The 21124-nt window shown below is 37.6% G+C and overlaps 1 protein-coding gene across 1 annotated transcript in view; it reads left to right on the forward strand.

Annotated features, from left to right (window-relative positions):
• The window catches only part of DOCK9 (dedicator of cytokinesis 9), a gene marked incomplete at its 3' end in the record, with an annotated part of 95219 nt that extends 76697 nt beyond the window's left edge, over nt 1-18522 (forward strand). Inside the window, exons 44-54 of the mRNA XM_010140152.1 lie at nt 1115-1172; nt 3052-3158; nt 9714-9836; nt 10148-10261; nt 10518-10523; nt 10924-10959; nt 11787-11933; nt 14935-15145; nt 16637-16827; nt 18059-18159; nt 18384-18522. Of these exons, the coding sequence (XP_010138454.1) occupies nt 1115-1172; nt 3052-3158; nt 9714-9836; nt 10148-10261; nt 10518-10523; nt 10924-10959; nt 11787-11933; nt 14935-15145; nt 16637-16827; nt 18059-18159; nt 18384-18522 (1233 nt within the window). The remainder of the gene's footprint in view (nt 1-1114; nt 1173-3051; nt 3159-9713; nt 9837-10147; nt 10262-10517; nt 10524-10923; nt 10960-11786; nt 11934-14934; nt 15146-16636; nt 16828-18058; nt 18160-18383) is intronic.
• Nucleotides 18523-21124: the final 2602 nt, after the last annotated feature.

Genomic DNA, 21124 nt, shown 5'->3' on the forward strand with positions numbered 1-21124 from the left:
AATCACATTGCATGACACCACTGAAGTTCATAAACATGTATGTTAAACTTATCATCATGTAAGCAAGTAAATATCTCCAAGAAACAGTAGCTGCTATCATACTTACTCATGTCTTAGTACTAGAATTCTTTTCTTCTGTGTGGTCACAACATAGAAGGCATATACAATACTCTGTTATTAGCTTGTAAGCTGAAGGGAGGAACTTCGGAAGACCAGCTCTTTTAGTCCTTTTCAGGTCTGTTTTTTAATTTTTTGATTAAAATCTTAGAATCTTTGACTGAGAACCTCAGTCAGTCAAGCCCATCTCCATTCAAAGTATGAATTAAAGAGAATTTCTGACAGATATGTACCTTTTTCCTTCATTTCCAGTGTCTGAGATTCTGCAGCTTCCATACGTAAACTGTTCAATTGAGAATTAGTTAGAATAATGCTTTGCTGTAAGCCTAAACCTTTTTAGTAAAACAAGAATCTTGCATCTTTTTTTTTTTCTTTCTGTGGAGAAAAGTAATCAGTGTCAACATCATAAAACATCTCAAATATTAGAAGACTACCCTGTCCCTCTTTTTCTTTTTCTTCTGCTTTCCAGACTACACCTACCAAATTCCTTCACATTCCATTCATTGGGCAGATCTCCACTTTTTCTTTTGCTTCTTCCAAATAGGGTGTCACCAGTTTTTGCTACATTTTTCTTGGTCTGGAACCAAAAGACAAACAAATAAGTGAAAAGAAGAACCATCAAATGTTGCGTAGAAAAATTAACAACTTTTTTTTTTCCACATAGCACTAAAAATACATCCCAGAAAGAGATTTGCCTGTTTTTATTATAGCTTGGCATTCCTACCTTGTAACTTGTGATCTGTGGTCGCTCTCAGATTGTGTACTGCTGTCCACACTACACAGTGCTCTGGTAAAGAAAGAGTGAGTGCTCTTGCACAGTTACTGGTTTGGATAAATGAGGTGGAGAATTCCTACACTAGTCATAGGACATCTCCTGCTAAGCAGCAAAAAGGAAAACCAAAGAAATTATCTCAGGCTAGGACTCTTCTTATATACCTTGTTTTTAGTAGTTCCATTACCATTGTTATTTTTAAGATTGCTACTATTTCTGTTTTAGGCAGCAATGTGCTATGTCCATGTAGCAGCACTGGTTGCAGAATATCTCACACGAAAAGGTATGATTTTGAAATCTTACTTTAATATATTGGGGTTGGATTTTAGTTTTTGGTTGGTTTTGTTCTTTTTTTTTTTCATTGTAGTTTGAGAAAAGTAATAGTTTCCTTGAGGAAGTTGTATGCATTTCAGTGTTCACCAAAGAAAAAATTCTGACCTAACCAGAAAACATACATATTTAAGAGTGTTCTTGCATATTTAAGGGGCAATGTTTCAGGTGAAAGTAAAGTAAAATTTTTAGGAAAATAAAAAATTTAATTTTACACCAAAGCTGCTAATAGCTGAAGTCAGACCCTTTCTAGAGCAAACGAATCAACGAATGTTCTTGTTCAACAGGCTGTCTTTCACTGTGTATGGGGAAACCTGGCATTGTGTGAATTTATTTTGACTTCTCTGACAAATTTTCAGATGCCGAGTTAATGAAAATAGTGCTTAGTAGGCTTCAGCTGTCTTCAGGTTCTGTGCTAGCAGCTGTCTGTAAAAGCAGGTTTTTTATAATCCTTGAGATAGGGTAGAAAACTATCATCCGTAAGATCAGAGGAGTTCTCAGTCAGAAATTTGAGAATCAAACATGGCTTTTTTTTAAGAAAAATAGGTCTCTACAAGAAAATTTTAGAAATCTGTTAAGACTGGTTATGATGTTGAGCTAGTGTTTTGTTTTTATAGGCAAACACATTCCAGTTTGTAGCTTTCTAGCTTTGCCTTTGCATGGCGGTTCAAAATGAAGCAAAGTTATGGGTCTGCAAGATGCCTTTTCTCTGTCCGTTTTGTGGCTCTTGCTAGATACTTGTGCAGTGAATAAGCTATCCTCTCTGCCCCAGTTATTGCAGAAGCCTCTCTGAGACCAAACCTGAAACTGAGTTGCTTGTCAAAGTTACTATGTCCTCTTTGAAGCTTGATAACAACTAACTGATTACTAGTAATAATTTATATTAACTTGTGATGACCTGCTATTTTTGTCTACTGTCATTTAAAAGTTACATTCCTCTCAGTAATACAGAGGGTCAAACTTCTACCTGTGGTATTTCTAGGAGCAAAACAAAACTATGCATTTGAGGCAATAATTCAATAAAATTCTCTGGTGGTCAGACTCCCACCTGAGCAGAAAGAATATTTGTAGGAACGAGCTGTGAAGTAAATCTGTGCAAGTCCTTGTGCTTCTGTTGCATGTAATGATTGCTCTTGAGGCTTTAATTCATACATTTTTTTTTTTTGCCAAAAATACCAATTTCTTAATTCAGCAATCTGATATAATAAAAAAGGGCTAAATGGAATGGGTAAAAGAGGTAGGTTTCATGTTAGACCATTCTAAAACCCATTGTTGCTGAATACTTATTTCAGTAAAAGAGGTTAGATTGCTGGGAGTTTTTTCTTGCTTGTAGACTGACTTTCTGTATCTACAGCTGAATAATCTGGTTTACCATCTTTTGATCATTTTGTGTAGCTGATGCCAGTCCATTCTCTTTGTTCAGACTGGGGAAGCTGATCTGTCAGGACCGGTTCATGTATATAGTTCCAGCATGACTTCACACAAGTTTAATTAAATACTGGAGAAATTACTTTGATTACCTTAGATTTATGATGGGGATAGATTAGACGCAGGTTTAAGATAAAATAGGAAGATTTGGACACTACTTATTTTGGTAGGTAAGAGTCCAGATATTAACAATTGTTTTAAAACTGTTTATACTTACACAGTAATGTGCGTTCTAACATTTTAATCATGCACTGGAAGGCTGGAGGGTTGTTGGTTTTTTTTTTTTAATTTATTAATTTGGTGGTAAGTATATTTAAATATGGCTTCTACCTCATCCAGCATCACAAAATAGCCTAATGTTATCCTGGTGGAGAACAATAAATTTGTCTGTTTTTCAATGACAGGGATGTTTAGGCAAGGTTGTACTGCTTTCAGAGTAATCACACCTAATATAGATGAAGAGGCTTCAATGATGGAGGATGTTGGAATGCAAGATGTTCACTTCAATGAAGTAAGTAAATACAGGATTGTTAGAGTTGATGTACGTTGAAGTGCTGTTTGTTTTTCCAAGTTTTGTGTTTCAATCTAGAGGCAAACTAATATGATGGATTTTATAATTGTTTTCTTAGCCACAGTTCTTATTCTAAAATTGAAATAAGAAATTTCTGGGAGCTGTCCCAGCATTAGAGAATTTACTATATATGTGTTTTTTAAGTAAATCACTAGCATACCAACTCAATGCCACTGTTGAAAGGAATGAAGGTAAGCAAAATGGGTTTTTACTGACAGGACAAACACTAATGTGCCTTATTTATTAGAGTTGACAAGATCTGTGTTTTTTTTAAACTACTTTGATTTAGAATCATGAAAATATATTTACTGGTTTTTTGCTGGTTTACAGTTTCCCTAAGCAAATATCCCATAACAGTGAAAGTGATTTTATGGATTTCAGACTTGTGTCAATGGCAGGTTTTTTCTGGCTTAAGTATCACTTCTTGTGTCTTTGTTGATCCATCTGTGCTGGCTTTACAGTAAATTTTACTATTTAGAAACCTATATGAAAAGGTTATGAATAATCTTGTTCATGAAGAGCTACATCTACACTACTTGCCAGTATAGGTGGGGGAGGGAGGGACAGACCAGTATTTGCAGTAGCTGTGTTGGAAATAGCCCTGGTGTGTAACCGTAATTGTACAACAAAAATTATTTTTCTTTTGTGTTGTAGTTTGTATGTGGTGAAAGTTTGACAAAATTATTTGACTGTGCAAATTGTGGCTATACTAACAGATTTAGGAGGAACAGATGAAAGATTTTAGTGGTTTAAATCGGGGTTTAGGCCCAGGGTACCTGTGTTTTATGCCTAAGTTCTAGTACTGCTTTGCTCTGTAGTTTCAAGACAAATTCTTGATTTGCCTTTTTCTGGGAAGGCAGGAGCTGGAATTACTTGTAATGAGAAATACAGAACTTTCTATCCAAAGACACCCAAAAGCAGATTGATTTTTTTTTTTTTATTTTTTTTTTTTTTTTTTTAATTTATGTGATGTATTCTTTAAATCACTGGTTCTCCTCATCCAGCATGTTACTCAAAGCAAAGTGTAAACTGCTCTAAGTGAGCCAAGAGTTGGGTTTCTGGTGACTACTGCTAATGGAAACTTTCGTTAAAAATTCTTGTCAGTGTCCACCTGACAAACTATTTGTCAGAGCTAAATTCTTTTGTGTTTTTTAAATTGGAATGTCTTTATTCTTTTCCTCATTAGTGTCCCTGCAAAAAGAATATGCTGTTTTTTCTGGGTCATTGAACCTTATGCACGTTTATTTCCATCTCTCAGTATTTCCATGGAACAAAAGTAAGCCAAGGGTGAAATTATAAGCCTGTGCATCTTGCAAAAGGATCAAATCTTGCCAAATTTAACTTTTCCCTATGTACAACCGCTTTTAAACTTAACTATGTAGTATTCTAACTGATTAAATACTGAAAAAAGTTACTATTTTTCAGATTACTTCTTAGAGTTCACTGCAGGGAAAGTAATAATAGAGAAGAAGAACTGTTTGGTTTTTAATAGTCTAAAAACCATGGATAAATTAAAATTACTAGTATTTTATAGAAGTACTTCTGAACCGGTAGTCTAGTTGCTTCGTGAATGGGAACATATACGTAAATGGAGTGTTTCCTCAGTATGTCCTTATGTAAGCAAAACTGTATTAGTCTAAGAAAAAAAATCCTAAGACTTACCAGTTGGGTACAGAAATCAGAAAGGAGAAACATACCATGAGATGCACCCCCGAGTGCTGAAGAAGCTGGCAGATGTTATTGCTAAGCCACTTTCCATCATCTTTGAAAGGTCCTGGAGAACAGGAGAGGTGCCTGAGAACTGGAGGAAAGCCAATGTCACTCCAGTTTTCATGAAAATCAAGAAAGGCAACCCAGGAAACTACAGGCCAGTCAATCTCACCTCCGTCCCTAGAAAGGCGATGGAACAACTCATTCTGGAGGTCATCTCTAAGCATGTGGTGGAAGAGAAGGTTATCAGGAGTGGTCAACATGGATTCACCAAGGGGAAATCATGCCTGACCAATCTGACAGCCTTCTGTAATGGTGTGACTAGCTGGGTAGACGAGCAGTAGATGTTGTCTACCTCAATTTCAGCAAGGCTTTTGACACTGTGTCCTATAACATCCTCATAGGGGAGCTTAGGAAGTATGGGTTAAGTGAGTGGACAGTGAGGTGGATTGAGAAGTGGCTGAACGGCAGAGCTCAGGGGGTTGTGATCAGTGGCGCAGTCTAGGGGAGTTAGGGGTTGACCTGCTGTGAAACAGCTCTGCGGAGAAGGACCTGGAAGTCCTGGTGGACACAAGGGAGCAGTGACACATGAGCCAGCAGTGTGCTCTCTTGGCCAAGCAGGCCAATGGTATCCTGGTGTGCATTAAGACAAGTGTGGCCAGGAGGTTAAGGGAGGTTCTGCTCCCCTCTACTCTACCCTAGTGAGGCCACATCTCGAGTACTGTGCCCCGTTCTGGGCTCCCCAGTTCAAGAGAGACAGGGAACTACTGGAGAGAGTCCAGTGGAGGGCTACTATAAGTCGGAGATGGAATCTTACCAACACTTAGAAATATCTAAAAGGTGGGTGTTAAGAGGATGGATCCAGACTCTTTTCAATGGTGCCCAGTGATAGGTCAAGGGTCAACAGGCACAAACTGGACCACAGGAAGTTCCATCTAAACATGAGGAAAAACCTCTTTACTTTTGATGGAGCCCTGGAACAGGCTGCCGAGAGAGGTTGTGGAGTCTCCTTCTCTGGAGACTTTTAAAACCTGCCTGGATGTGTTCCTGTACAACCTGCTCTGTGTGAAACCTTCTTTAGCGAGGGGTTGAACTAGATGAAAAAGAACCTGGAGGTGGTGATCAACATTTGGCTGAATGAGCCAGCAGTGTGCCCAGGTGGCCAAGAAGGCCAACAGCATCCTGTCTTCTATCAGAAATTGTGTGGCCAGCAGGAGGAGGGGAGCGATTGTCCCCCTGTTCTCAGCACTGGTGAGGCCACACCTCAAATCCTGTGTCCAGTTTTGGGCGCCTCACTTCAAGAAGGACATTGAGGTGCTGGAGTGTGTCAAACAGTGGATAGTGAGGCTGGCAAAGGGTCTAGAGCACAAGTCCTATGAGCAGCGGCTGAGGGAACTGGGGTTGTTTAGTCTGGAGAAAAGGAGACTGAGGGGAGATGATTTCATCCTTTACAACTACCTGAAAGGAGGTTGTTGCAAGGTGGGGATTGGTCTCTTCTCCCAAGTAACATGTGACAGGATGAGAGGAAATGATCTCAGGTCCTGCCAAGGAAGGTTTAGGTTGGATATTAGGAAAACTTGTTTTACAGAAAGAGTTGTAAAGCACTGGAGGAGTCTCTATCACTGGAGGTATTTAAAAGATGTATACATGTGGTGCTGAGGGACATGGTTTAGTGACGATGTGGCAGTGCAGAATGGTTAGTCTCAATGATCTTAAAAGGTCTCTTCCAACCAAAATGATTCTGTGATCTCCAGAGGTCCCTTCCGACTCCTACCATTCTTCAATTCTGTGATCTTGCAAGCTGTACTTTACTACTACTGAGTAAAATGGTGCTCTGATGGGAATTCTTCCTATACATGGTAATAAGAGTCATGTAGAATGTCTTTCTTAAAACTTGGGATTTCCCTGGATGCTAGTTACTTTAGAGTTAAATCTCCAAAAGAGTAATTAAAGTATGGGAGGTTAGGGAGGATCCCTCCATATTTCTAGAAGGGCCAAAATGTCCTGTGAAAAGTGAAATTTGTCTTTAAGTTCATGTAGTTTCTCATTTTAAAAATTGAAATCCTCGATTTAATTCTCCTTGTGAAAGAATTCTCTCAGGCCTAGGTTACCCTGACTCATTTCCTAAACTAGGCAGTTGAAGAAACAAAATGGTTTTTAACAAAGTTACTCTGTGTGTTTCATTAAAACAGTTGTTTTTCTAGACAGCCTGTTCAGCAGCACAAGTCAAATCCTTCTTGCAGATCAAAGAATCATCCAGATGTCAGAAATAGGAAGGTAAAAGCCTGGAACATGATATCCTTACCATACTGGACTTTGCTCTTACCAGTCCATCTGTGAGAGATCTGAGCTATGGCTAACAGGTCTGCACCAGGTTTCTTGTAGATTGAGGTTGGAAACAATTTCATTCAGATTTGTGAGTTTTGTTTTTTTGGTTGGTTTTTTTTTTTTTTTTTTCTAAAATAAACTCTGCCAGAATACAGCTCTTCCACAGATCAATCGCTATCTTCCTATTTGTTTCTTCTGGTCTGTTATCTGTGACTTTCCATGAGAGGTATTATTCTAACTTGCAGATTGGTAAATGAAAGACCTTCATGGCTCAGATGGTGTTATAGCTCTTGTAAGTGATTAACATGCAGTGTAATTCAATATATTAAAGCACTTTAGGAAAAAACAGCAATAGGTGCTTACCCAAACATACCAGATACATTAAGTATAGTGGTGAAGACTGATATTCTTCAGGGATACTCAGACTGATACTGTTTAACACGTTTGTTAGCCATCTGGATCATAGGACACAGTATATCATCAAGTTTATGGATGAAACTAAATGGAGGGGGAGTGACTTGATATGCCGGGGAGCAGGGCTGTGATTTAGAGGGACCTCAAACTGAAGGAATATAGAAGCCTTTCAAAGTTCTACAAAGACGAGTGTCAAGCCTTGCATCTGCAAAAAAAAAACCACCCAATGTCTTAGTACAGGCTGGAGATGGACTGGCTGGATAGCAGCTCTGCAGAAAGGCCTAGGAGCTCTAGCATCAGAGGTTGAGTGGGGATCAGTAGCGTAGCCTTGTGGTAACAAAGGCCAACTGCATGCTAGGTTGTTTTAGAGGACAGAATCAAGAAGTGGAGGGAAGTAGGTTTTCCTCCTACTTCTCATTTGTAGTACCCCATCTGTAATCTTGCGCCCAGTCCTGCCCCCTCACTCAAGGGAGACATCAACAGACTGGGAAAAGTCCAGATACTGGGGTGGTTAGGGGAAGAGCCAGACTCTAAGAGATGTGCCATGAAAGAGTAAGAGGCTGTTCTCATAGGTTACAAGGGAAACTAAGATTGGATATGTGGAAAAAATTTCTTCCCATGAGAATGAATAAACACTAAGACAGTTGGCCCAGAAATGCTGTGCTTTTTTTCCTCCCTCCTATCAGCTCTCCCACATGAAGCTTTTGCTCTTTTATATTTTTTTCTTACGTGCAAACAAAATTTTGCTGCTTTGCTGTGTTTGGATGCCCTCTGGTGTCTGAGTTAAGACTCCTGTTAGAAAACAGTGGTGGTGGACAGCCCTCATGGTCCAGCAGTGACACTGGTCCTCCAGTTCTTACTACCTGGTTGCTGAGTATGGAGATATTGGGGAGAGTCTATACAGCTCCATAGTGATGGGGGAAAGGAGGAGATGTTTTAGAGGCTGTTGCAGCACAGATAAGGGTAGTATTTTTCAGTCTCTTTTTGCTCTCAGCATTAAAGTAGGCTTTTCTTAGTGATGTCTTATGTTGTCTTAGTTCTCTGCCACATGGAGGAGGGAAATAGCATTGGATCCCTTCTGAGGATAAAAGGAGTTATTTCCAGCTTCTGGCTCCACCACTACAATGCAAGAATGATACCAGGAAGTCTTTAGAAGTATAAATGTCATGTCTTCATGGCATGTTAGGCTTGGATTCTCTTGGGGGTTCATGGAAACATGTCTGAAGAGGAATGAGATGTTTTAGTGTATGGATGTTTTAGGATGGAATAGGCACAGTTATTCTGTCACATTCAAGCCATGACCAAGTATATGACTTGGTCACGGGAGCTATAAGCTGTACCGTAATGTCTTTTAAATTGGTTGTTATAACTGAGTCAATGGAGTTAGCCAAGTAATTTTAAATTTATGAAAACTAGAGCAAAGTGATAATCTTAACTTTGTTACACTTACTGAAATAGAAGAAATCGGGGTTATGACAAAATGAAGGAGGGGACTTTATGATATAACTAACAGCTCTACTGTAAAACATGCTTCCATTCTAACGTACAGAGAAGCATAGTTCTTATTTAACCTTAAATAAGTACGGATTTTGGTATTGTATCTTTTTGTTTTATTTTTGATGTAATTTGTTTGATAGTTTCCTATCAACGGTCAAGCGTTCGTATAGCCACCTTTGTAAAATAATATTTTCTATGCAAAACCAAAATACTCCAAGGAGACAATACTTTGAAAAAAAAACATGTTACGAGGTTAAGGCAAAGGTTTCAAGGTAAGACCTTAGGTCCTCACACGGGTGTCATTTGGAGATTTCAGAGGCCAGGAGTATCTAAAAGGAGAATGCTGTTTATGATAAATACGAAGAGTACATGTGTACACTCAGACCATTCTGTTTTGGTTTATTTTATTTAAATCAGTATGTGTAGATAATTTTGTTTTGAGGCAAGATCTCCTTTTTCACTGGGAAGAACTGTGCTATAATTATTTATGGTATGTTACACAAGTACTGAATTGTTTTACTTTCTCAAATGTGTATCCAAATCTAGGATGTGCTGATGGAATTGTTGGAGCAGTGTGCTGATGGACTCTGGAAGGCAGAACGCTACGAACTCATTGCTGACATATATAAACTCATAATTCCCATTTATGAAAAACGGAGAGATTTTGAGGTACTAAATTCACAAATAAAATCCTTATTTTCCCAGTCTTATCTGCATGGCAGATTGCATATCATAAAACAAGAGTATTAAAATTGTAACTGAAATATGAATGTGTTGAAATTTTTGATTTGGTTTTAAATAATTTGAAATATTTTCCTTTAAATATAAGTAAATACAAATAAAACCTTATCTTGTGTATCATCCTGATAAAGAGCTAAACCAGTTGCTACTGTTTTAGTTGTTATTAACTACAAGGACTTAATTTGTTGTTTAAGACAGGGAAGTTCTTTCACCCCATGGTTGTTTTCTTTCATTTTTAGAGGCTTGCTCATTTATATGACACTCTTCATCGAGCGTACAGTAAAGTAACAGAAGTTATGCATACAGGCAAGAGACTGCTGGGAACTTACTTCAGGGTAGCGTTCTTTGGACAGGTGAGTATTATGTAACTTGCGTTTGCCTGCTCTATACAGTAAGAAAAACCTGAATTTATTTTACAGGGTATACTATTTCAACATCTATATTGATACCATAACATAAAAAGTACAAGAAATGTGTTCTGTAAGAAATAATAAAACACCATCACAAATTTAGGATAAAATAGTTACCAAGTCCGATATAATTCTTCGTTATTTTCCTCAGTAAATTTTTTGCTTTCTTTCTTTTTCTTCTTTTATTTACTACCTTAAGGCAGCGGTAAGTTTGCTGTAATGTCAGTTCTTAGTAATGTATTGACTTAATGTCTGTAATGCTACAGTGTGGTTTGCAAGGCTGCTTCTTAGATTGGTATGCATTAATAGCCATTGCAATTTAAAAAGTAACATTAAGTTCCATTTAGAGAACAAATCACTCTTTTCTATGCATCGGTACTGCATGCTTCGGACAAAAGTTGTTCTGGCTGTGTATGGGACAGCTTCACATCCTCTAATGTATGTCTAGAATGCCTATGCATCAGTACGGTATCACGCAGTATCAAGTAGTACACTTTCTACATGCATAGCCCGGTTGCTAATTGTTCAGCTAAGCATGGAGAATTGTAAAATACTCTGAGCAGTATAACTTTACATGTATTCTGTTGTCTTTTGTAACTTTATAGCAATACCAGTTTACAGACAGTGAAACAGATGTTGAGGTAATTACAGTAACCGCTTACAAAGCAAGCAATGCAGTAAAAACTACTGCATTTCACCCTAGTTTGATGTGGGTATTTTTGTCGATCTAGCCTGTGTTTATACATGATATGTCGTGCTTTCCTATTTTGTCTGTTTTGTTTATGACAAAAATATTTATTTTCTGATTTCAAACATGAACTCAGACATGGCTTGTTGTTTTAAACCAATGACCTGTTTCACTTTCCATGTACCCTATTTCACATTTAGTTATGGTTTTAAAACAAATGCTTTATGTAATAAAAATGAAGACGTATATGCCAATATAGTACAAGATAAAAATAAGACTTTTTTCCATAAATTAAATTTTATTTTCTGGAATTAAATTGTATTATGACATGAAGAAATTTTTCAGATTATTTCTATGTAAACCATTGCCGAAATACTCACTTGTTGCCCAACAGGACTATGTGACTCACAAGATTTCTCTTTTGGCAAGTGAAACAGTGCTGAAAGTTCACTTTTAAATAAAAGTGAAGAAAAGATATCTCAAAGGGCTTGGCACACCATAAAATTACAGCAAACCTTTAAAATGTTAGCTGTGTGTTTCCATTACCTTTCACTCATTCTGTAGTAGATAATTACACTTTTCTGTTTTGGTTTGGTTTTTTTATTTTCTTAAGAAACCTTTTTTACTTAGATTTTAATTTCTCTTTATTTATGTTTGCTTGAATCCTGACGTTAAATGTTTATATTTGCTTTGAACCGCACACATTATGTTAATCTTCATCGTTGCCCTACACGTTTGGGGATTTTTTTCCAAGCTTTTGATTACTTTTGTTTTTTACAGGGTTTCTTTGAGGATGAGGATGGAAAGGAGTATATCTATAAAGAGCCTAAACTCACACCTCTCTCAGAAATTTCACAAAGACTCCAAAAACTCTACTCTGACAAATTTGGATCTGAAAATGTCAAAATGATTCAGGATTCTGGCAAAGTATGATCTTTACTCTCTCTCTAAAAAAAAAAAAAATATCTAATATATTACTTCCAGTAATCCACTTGAAATACTGTGGAATCAGTGTCTGTTGCTCATTTGGCGTGTGTGTCTAAAACCTCTGCTGGTCGAAGGGCATGAAAGAAATATCATCTCCTATTAAGTTTACCGTTAAGAAAACCAAGAAGTCTAATTTCCATGGTGTTACCTCTCAAAATAATAAGCATATCTTAGAATAAATTTTGATTATGATCCTATTCCGTGTTAACTTTAGCGGTATTTCTTGCCAGTTCATGCAATCTTTCTTTGGAAGTTTTTCCCTTCTCTGCACCTCGAGCAGAGCCCAAACTTACTTCTGAAGTGAAAAACAAATCCCTTTTCTGAGAAAAGTACCATGTGTAAATAACATTTTAATTCTGTGTCAGTCGTTAGTATTATCCTTTGCCTGTGTCTCTGAACCCATTCAATTCTATGAATGCTTAAACGGTATATATAAAAAAATGCTTATGCTAAGTGATCATTACAAAAGAAAATACCAATGTGGTTGTGATTAGGCAGCAATCTAAGATTTATTGATGGCGAGGGGTAGATCAAAGGGTTGATTTTTTTAGCAGTGCTTAATCACCAACCAATTTAAAATTAGCAAAGCGTTGCAATCAAAATAGTGACTTAGTTACAGATTCAACGACAAGATTCGCACTAACTTACTGCAGGGTATCCTTTTATATATATACACACACATACATGTATATATGCATAGACACAACCACAAAACATACACACACAGAGTTATTTGAATACAGTGAAATATCTACCCATCCACACTTGTGTTAGAGAGGTAGATGACAGAGGGGCCAGGCTATAGTTAAAATTTTCTTCCTGAGTTTAGAGCAAATCCCCATGATGCTCCATCAATCCCAACAGACAATTATGAAGTCTCAAGAAGCTTGACTTCATCCTGGCCTTTTGCGCAGTTTGTACCTGAGAGGTGCCTGACGCAGGGGAGATGCTGGACCCAGGAGGGCTCAAAGGGTCTTGCTTCAGGATGGCTATTTATAGGGTCCAAGATGATTGAGTTTTGTCAGATGTTTTCCCGCTCCAGCCCACCTCTGATGTTAAAATATTCTGGTATTTTCTGCCAGTTGTGCAGGCCAAGAACTTCTTGATTTCCGATGTTTGGTATCGCCCCCCTGTTGGCCTCGACTCACGTGCAGATGTCCCAGGTTATCGTGACCCCAGTACAGATGTACCAGGCTATCAGCAGGTGGCCATCTCCCAAGGACAGGGAGAGCAGTGCAAGGCTGGGAGAGCAGAGCCCAGCACACCAGGAAGGTGCCTTGGTGTTCTGTTCTGCTGTCCTTTGCAAACCCTGCCTGACTTACCCTGGGCTGGTTCATTGCCTAGGAAGTGGGGGTGTGGTGGGGGAAGACAAATCGCCTCAGGTCTGAAGTGGGCTTCAAGGGGCAGGGAAACCGTACCACCACAATCATCTGTTTAAATCTAGATTTGTCATGTAAAATGCTTTCCTTTGTAACTGAAGGCTCCAAAGCTGGTGAACTGGACTACAGGATCTCATACACCAAGAACATACTGCTCAGGATGCCTCTCTGCATTCCTTTCATTCCCTTACTCAGACAATTTTTAACATTTGGTTGGCTTCAGACTTTATGGTGGTTTTCTCTTATTATAATTTCCTGTCTCTTCAGTGATTCTACCAGTAAGATCACAAAGTTCTGTGCTTCTTGGCCTGAAAGCAGAGCAATAGTGGGCTTTTCAATTTTGGAACTTTGAAAGGAGGGGAGGGCTTATGCAAGGGCTAGTTTTCATGGCATGGAAGGCAAGAGATTTATATTGTAATCTCAGGTTTTTTTATAGCTCTTCCAGTGTATTCTCCTGAATTCGTTATCATTAATTATAGTGCATGTGTTTGTTAGCATTTATAGAGAATATTTTCTATCAGCTGTATCAGAAGAAGCATGTAAATTCTAACTTAAGTTCCAGTCCAGTAATTAAAAAAAAAAAATAATCAAGTAGCATGTTCCAATAAAAACGGATAACAGCATGGAGACCTTAGCTCTGTTCCCAAATTCCCCCAGGACTTACCTGGTGACTTCGTGTGTGTATTTGCATTGTCATTTTTTCCACTTGGTTTATAGAAGTGAAATGGCTCAGAGACAGGTAGAGATAGCGTGACTGATGTAGGACTGAAATGGTAGGCAACAACTTTTAGAAAGTTGCACAGGTTTAGGGCACTCGCTTTGTTCCGTGGTTGGGGGAATTCACCAAAAAAAAAAAAAATTCATTTGTCCATTTAGGGACTCTGTTGGGTGAAGACTTAGGAGGCTTTATCTAGTGATATAGAGACTTGCTGCTTTTACCAAATTAAAGATCTGCCAGTTCTTGAGGCTCATACTCATCCAGTTCTAGAAGCATAATCAAGTGAATAGGGAAGCCTTCAGTTTGCTCTGCTCGCACCAGTATAGTCTTTGGGAAATCCCACAGGGTGTCAGAGTTGAGACAGAGAGGTTGGGAGGAGTACCTTCTGAAGATGATATTTGAACTATTTACAATTATATATTATTTTTAATTATTGACTTCTTTTAAGCGTAGCAATTTTTGGTCTCCAATCTACTATTCTATCAGCTATCATAGAGGGCAAGTATTTGTTTCTGGGTTTTATGTATCTGTGCCTTCTAGTGTTAATCTGGGTTTAACTGTATTATGTTATTGTTTGTAGTTCTGAATACAGCAATTATTGATAATGGGTGTTAAAACAAACCAAAGAAGCTCCACCACAACATGTTGTAACGTGTCTAGCAGTGTTAGTTAAAAACGGAATTCAGAGTGGCCCTCTGAGAGCATTAACGTTTTCTGTGTTTTCAGTACTTTAAAGGTTAAGAGACCAAAAGTAATTTCTGGAAGTTGTATGACTACAGTTAAATCCACTTTATTCACAGCGTAGTTATTTGATTTCTTTTTTTTTTTTTGTCATGTTTTTAAGGTAAATCCTAAGGATTTAGATTCAAAATACGCATATATTCAAGTTACACATGTAATTCCATACTTTGAAGAAAAAGAGTTACAAGAAAGAAAAACAGATTTTGAAAGGACTCATAACATTCGTCGTTTTATGTTTGAGATGCCTTTTACTCAAGCTGGTAAAAGACAAGGAGGAGTAGAAGAACAGTGTAAGAGACGGACTATTTTGACAGGTACTGACTGAATGGAAATTTCCTTTAAAAGGAGAGTGCTTTTTTGCATTTTATACTTTATTCTTGATACTAGGCTTTTCTATATGTTGTGTATTTTGTCAAAAAAAAAAATAGATGATTTCATACATGACTCTTGGAGGTGACAATAATTGCAAAGTATACTAAAATACTGTTAAACAAAACAGCCTTTTAAAATTAGCACATACTTGAAAATAATACTCAAAATGTGATAAACACAAATAACCATCTGAAAATATGTGTATCATTGTGCAACTTCTTAATCCCTAAGCACTGGAAAAAGAGTAAAATCTTAGATTTTGCTATGTTTTAACTACTCTGTGGTTTTAAATAATTTGGGGGGTTTTTTTAATAATGGAATGTCTGCATCTCTACCTTTGCCCTTCCCTGTGCTCACCTCTCTTTTGCTGAAGAAGGTGATCTTATGCTTGCTGATTTGGGTGTGAGATTTTTCAACATTCTTCAGCCTTTGGACACGTAAAATGCAGCATCGGTTCTTTTGGCTAAAAGCACTAAGAGAACCTGAAGGGCAGGTTCTCTTTGGGTTCCAGCCTCTGTTCCATCATGACTTTGGTCTAATCACTATGCTTTATTTTCTCATTTTTTAGTTTTAGAAGGGAGAGTGTGTCCATCTGTCTTTCTATAGGCTCAAACTTCAAAAACTTTTGTTTCACTGATACAAACTATTTTCTTATACTTTTAAGGGAGATAATTAAAAGTTATGATGCGTTTGGCAATGTTTCTGAAAAACGTGTATAATCTGAATTTGTGAAATAATAAGTTGTACTTTAACTAGAAGCATTAATTCAAATGGTCTAATTCTGTTCTGTAAGGATTTTTCCATTTCATTTAAAATCCTTTATAGCTATCAGCTAAAGTACTTTTCATATTTTAACCGATTTTCAGATTGGTTTATTCAAAATTAATTTTGGGTTTGTTTTTTTTTTTTCTTACACTTGAATAATTGTGAATCTGGAGTCCATCATACCTTTTCTTAGAAAAATACTACTTTGTGTTTTGTTTCTGTTATGTGTGAGCTTCTGTATCGCTCTCTTAATATAGTGATAAAAACAACTTAAATAAATGACTTTATAATGTCAGCTGTCTGTGGATAATACATGTGAGGAGATAATACAGCTGCGCTATTTTTGATTCTTCTCTTTGAGATATGTAGATCATAACCAATTTTTCTCACAGTTCTCACATGAATTAAGTTCCAATGGCTTATTTCTTGGTTATCATCAGTAGCAGTTTTCACAATGATCTTTCTTTGCTGTGATACTTGTAAAGTTCCGCATATTTACATTTTCAATGTTTTGTTTCCCTGTACATTTGGTAGTAGTTCTAATTATATAATATGTTATTAAATCAGGCAATTACTTATATCAAAATGATATTTTAGCATAAAATTCTATGAAAACACACCATATTCAAAAACTTTTCTAACCGTTTTAAACTTGTGTCTGTCCATAGCTATACATTGCTTCCCATATGTGAAAAAACGCATTCCAGTAATGTACCAGCACCATACTGATTTAAACCCAATTGAAGTAGCCATTGATGAAATGAGTAAAAAAGTTGCAGAACTTAGGCAGCTTTGCTCTTCAGCTGAAGTAGATATGATCAAATTGCAGCTGAAGCTACAAGGAAGTGTCAGTGTTCAGGTAAGACCATATACTTTGCCTTTCAGCCATTTCACTTGCTTCTGTCCCTGAAAAATTGTAGTAGCATTTTATCATTATCTTTTATTTTGTATATTCAGGAATATCCTAAATTAGAAATATGCTTACTGTTGGCAGTTATTTCCAGAGTAGGAAAATCAGTTTAAAGCATTTCATATAAACACTTATCGTGGACAGTTACAGGAAGGGATTAAGATTCATCTCTGGAATATATGGTGGTCTGAGCCCCGCCAGGTTTTGGTGTAAAGCTGAAACTACCATAATATGGTGACTTCCCACATGAGGATGAATGAGCATATTTCTCTTAGATGTAGGTCTGCTTGCAGTAGGTTCAACATGGTCATTATTGCTTCTGTATTTTGGTAAGATCCCTATGGAGATGAAGAGGGAGTGCCAAAATAAAGGAGAATGATAAGACAGAGAATCTCACTGTGCAACATTTCATTTTGGCTAAGGCAAGCAAGAGCTGAATGTATAAAGAGACCATCAGATTCAGCAAAATAGGGTACAGAAAGCAGTTGTAGCATGTACAAATCAATATGGTAAGGGTCTTAAGAATACAATGACGTGCTGCTCTATTATTTTTAGCTGATTCAAATCAAAGGAATGGTAAACAGAGTCATCTGAAATGAATTGTTGTTCGTGGTGAAGAGAAAAGAAAAGAAAAAAAACACCAAGGAAAAAAAAAGCCAAAGTTCCAGAATCAGCAAATTATCAAGCCAGCATTTGGGATGAGAAGGGAGGGGCTTTTACTGCTAATATGAAACAATAATAGGGATGAGTCAGAATTTGTTGAATCCACTTTTCATCTAGTTGCCATAATAGTGTAATTAAATTTCTGCTAATTATTGCAGAATTTTCAGCTTGGAAGAGCATTTCGAATATATATGCAGACAAAACAGTAGCGGATTTACTCATTTTCCCACCCTAATTTCATAAACAGAGATGACAAGTTGGCAATATCAGCAGTTACATTGCGACACCATGGAGGTGGTTCCTTTGTGCCAAGACAGGTTCATACAGAGTGCTGTGCAGACCTCTCCTGCCCCTGTGTTCCAGCTCCAGCAGTTTTCTTATTTAACGTGTCCAGCTTTTTTTGAAATCATTGTGTTTTGCTGAGAAAAGCAAATCAGACAGACACCTGTAGTACCTGTTGTTGCTAAGACAGTATGTCGGAAAACTGACTTAATTTTGTAATTCTCAATCTTTTTAGGTTAACGCTGGTCCATTAGCATATGCAAGAGCTTTCTTAGATGACACAAACACCAAAAGATATCCAGACAATAAAGTAAAGCTACTAAAGGAAGTTTTTAGGTATGGTTTGGTTTGGGGTTTTTTGGGGGGGGGATGGGGCGGAGCAGGAAGACTTGGTTTTTTTTCCTAAGACTCATACCGTAAGAATTTTTTTGAAAAACTTTTACAGTGTTCTCACTGCATTAAAAACGTATTTTAGGCTAGAATTTTTAATTAATCTTTTGGATTTTGTTTTCCTGATTGAGATTTTTTTTTAAATTTATTATTATTTTTATCTAAATTAGGCAATTCGTGGAAGCTTGTGGGCATGCTCTGGGTGTAAATGAACGACTTATAAAGGAAGATCAGTTGGAATATCAAGAAGAAATGAAGGCCAATTACAGAGAAATGGCGAAAGAGCTTTCTGAAATAATGCATGAGCAAGTATGTGGTGAAATTAAATTATACATAGCAGTACTCAGAATGTAGCTTTATTGCAAACCCTGTAGAAAAAGTGTATGTAATGCTTTATACAAAAGGATTGCTTCTTTTTTTTTTATTTTTTTATTTTGGAGTATAAACATATCATGGAATTCTGGAATTTTTCTGTTTGTGAATTTTCTGCAGGTGTTTTCTCAACCTGCAGAATTAAGTCTTCCTCTTTCAAAAAGTAAATCTGGTTGGCACCAGCCTGGTGTTCAGGGGTTTTTGTTAGTATTTTGTAGGAGATGAAGACTACATTAAAGAGAAAATAAATCTAATGACATGAATATATATGTCATTTATAGTTCATATGTGTAGTTACAGGGGTCTCTATTCAGTGACCCAAAAAGTCCTTTTCAGTCTTTACTTTCTGGTAACAGTAGAGGGATTCAATCTGCAAGCTTATCCCTTTTTCTTCAGATTTTGGAGGTATAAGCATTTACTTTATCCACAAAGAGTTAAAACATCTTTCAAGAGGTATTCCAACACGCTTACTTGAGGGAAGTCCACTACAGACAAGCTGAAGTTAAGGAGAGGGAAAACCAGAACTCTTGTGGAGGGAAATGTAGGACCTTGCATCTGGGATATATGGTAGAAATGTCTCCTGACTTCAGAGGCAAGGATATTATTTCTTCCAGGAGGACAAGAAGGGTTGAATGCTAATCCCCACCTTTTTGTTCACTATTTTCATCACTTCAGGTTCTGTTTCTTTCATCCACTGTTATTTGTATAATCTTTTCCCAGAGCCATTGAATTGTTCACAGTTCTTAACTCTCAAGACTTGTATTTCTGACCCACAAGAAATACCTGTGTTTTCTGATATTTTCCCTTACAAATACACATATCTACGAGACTTCTTTAGACTGTAATTGCAACTTCTCTTAGTCTAGGAGCCAGAGAATCCTAGTCTGGGTAACCAGCTGATATAAAGGGAAGCTCTTGAGTTTCCCTTGTCTGTACAAAAACTATAGGCTTTCCTCAGTGTTAAGGGTTGAGGGCCGAGGTAAACAACCCCTCAAATTCCTTAACTATTTCTCCTCTGTCTCGTTAGAGACAGAAGGAGTTTTACAGAAGAAGAAATTCACACCTCGGTTTGAATTTGGGAAGCTGAAACAAAATGTTTAATAAACAAGAAAGCCATACCACTATTCACTACTATACATATGCACTAACCGAGAAAGGAAAAAAAACTAAGAAAAGAAGACTCAGATAACCAAAGTTCTGTGCAGTCCTGTTCAAGGTCAGTGCTCTGGGCAAGGCATCACGACGAGTGAAGGCTTTTGCCGCTGCGTCCCAGGCGGAGCGCAGAGTAAAGTTCTGTCCGTGGTGAAGGAGAGAAGGGGGGGAAGGAGCCCCTGCGCGCAGCCGATTTAATAGCAGGGAAAAGCTTTCGGCATGAAACAGCTGGGAGAGCTCAGTTATCACGCCCGATTCTAGACGAGAACTCACGGCAGCAATAGCTCAAAGTCTGTAACGTTCAGCGATGTGGACAATGCAGCCCTCAGGTCCCGGCCTGGTCTCTTGCTGGCAGAGTTGCGGCAGTGCTGCCTTCGTGCCGCTGTCCGGAAGTCCAAGAGGAGGTCACTGCCCCTGCCTGCTGCCTCTAAAGGCTCCTAACGTAACGTTTCGCCTGACCCTCTTAACCAATTAAATGCGGAATTATTGTACTACATGGAATAATTCTATTTGTCCATTACCTGAAACAAGGAAGGTTTAGCTCAAACCAGGACACTCAGAAATCAAATTGTACAGGAAAAATCAAACCTGAGACCTACCTGAGGCATTCAGTATGGCTGACATTTAAACCCTGTGTTAATCTTCCAGCTTTTTTTCAGGATTGTGTCCTATAGATGTGTGATGAGTTTACCCATTCACTATTTTTCACCACCTCTAAATTACTTTATTATTATCCAAGAAATACTTTTGCTCTACAAGCTAGTCAGCCTGTTGATATAACAACTGCTTATCTAATAAAAATTTGCCTTTATTCTATACTTGCTTAGATGGTGTCCAAAACTACTGTGGTGATTTTTTTCTGTTCAAAAATGAGTGAAGTGTCTAAAGTTCACCTGACATGCCTTCTTGCTCTCCATTATTTCCTGATGCAGTTTTCTCAGGTGCTGTGCTATTAATAGCTCTGTGCTATGATATAATTACGGTGAAGCATGAGAATACAGCAAGTACATAGGCTTTGTTTTCATTCTTATCCTTTTGTGATCCTATCACAGGGAAAAGCTTACCAGAAAACTTTTTTTTTTAACCACCAATGGCTGAAAATATTGTGAAACAAAGTTTGTAGGGAGTGATACCATTTTGTCAGAATCCATGTATTGTTCTTTTTTATAAAAAAAGTTTTGAAAGATCCCTGGAGTGGGAAAAGAGATTAGCTGACAAAAATGAGACAGTTTGACTGTATTTCAATGTGATGTGTTGAAAAGCAGAAAGTTGAAAAGCAGAAAGCTGGAGGATAGAAAGAGGGATAACTGACTGGACAGCTGAAAGAGAAATGAGGTATATGGGAGAATTAGACAGCTGTTGTTAAGGGTCGAGGGACCGATATACC

Source organism: Buceros rhinoceros, unplaced genomic scaffold, assembly GCF_000710305.1.
Source record: "Buceros rhinoceros silvestris isolate BGI_N320 unplaced genomic scaffold, ASM71030v1 scaffold7997, whole genome shotgun sequence".
Lineage (NCBI taxonomy): Eukaryota > Metazoa > Chordata > Aves > Bucerotiformes > Bucerotidae > Buceros > Buceros rhinoceros.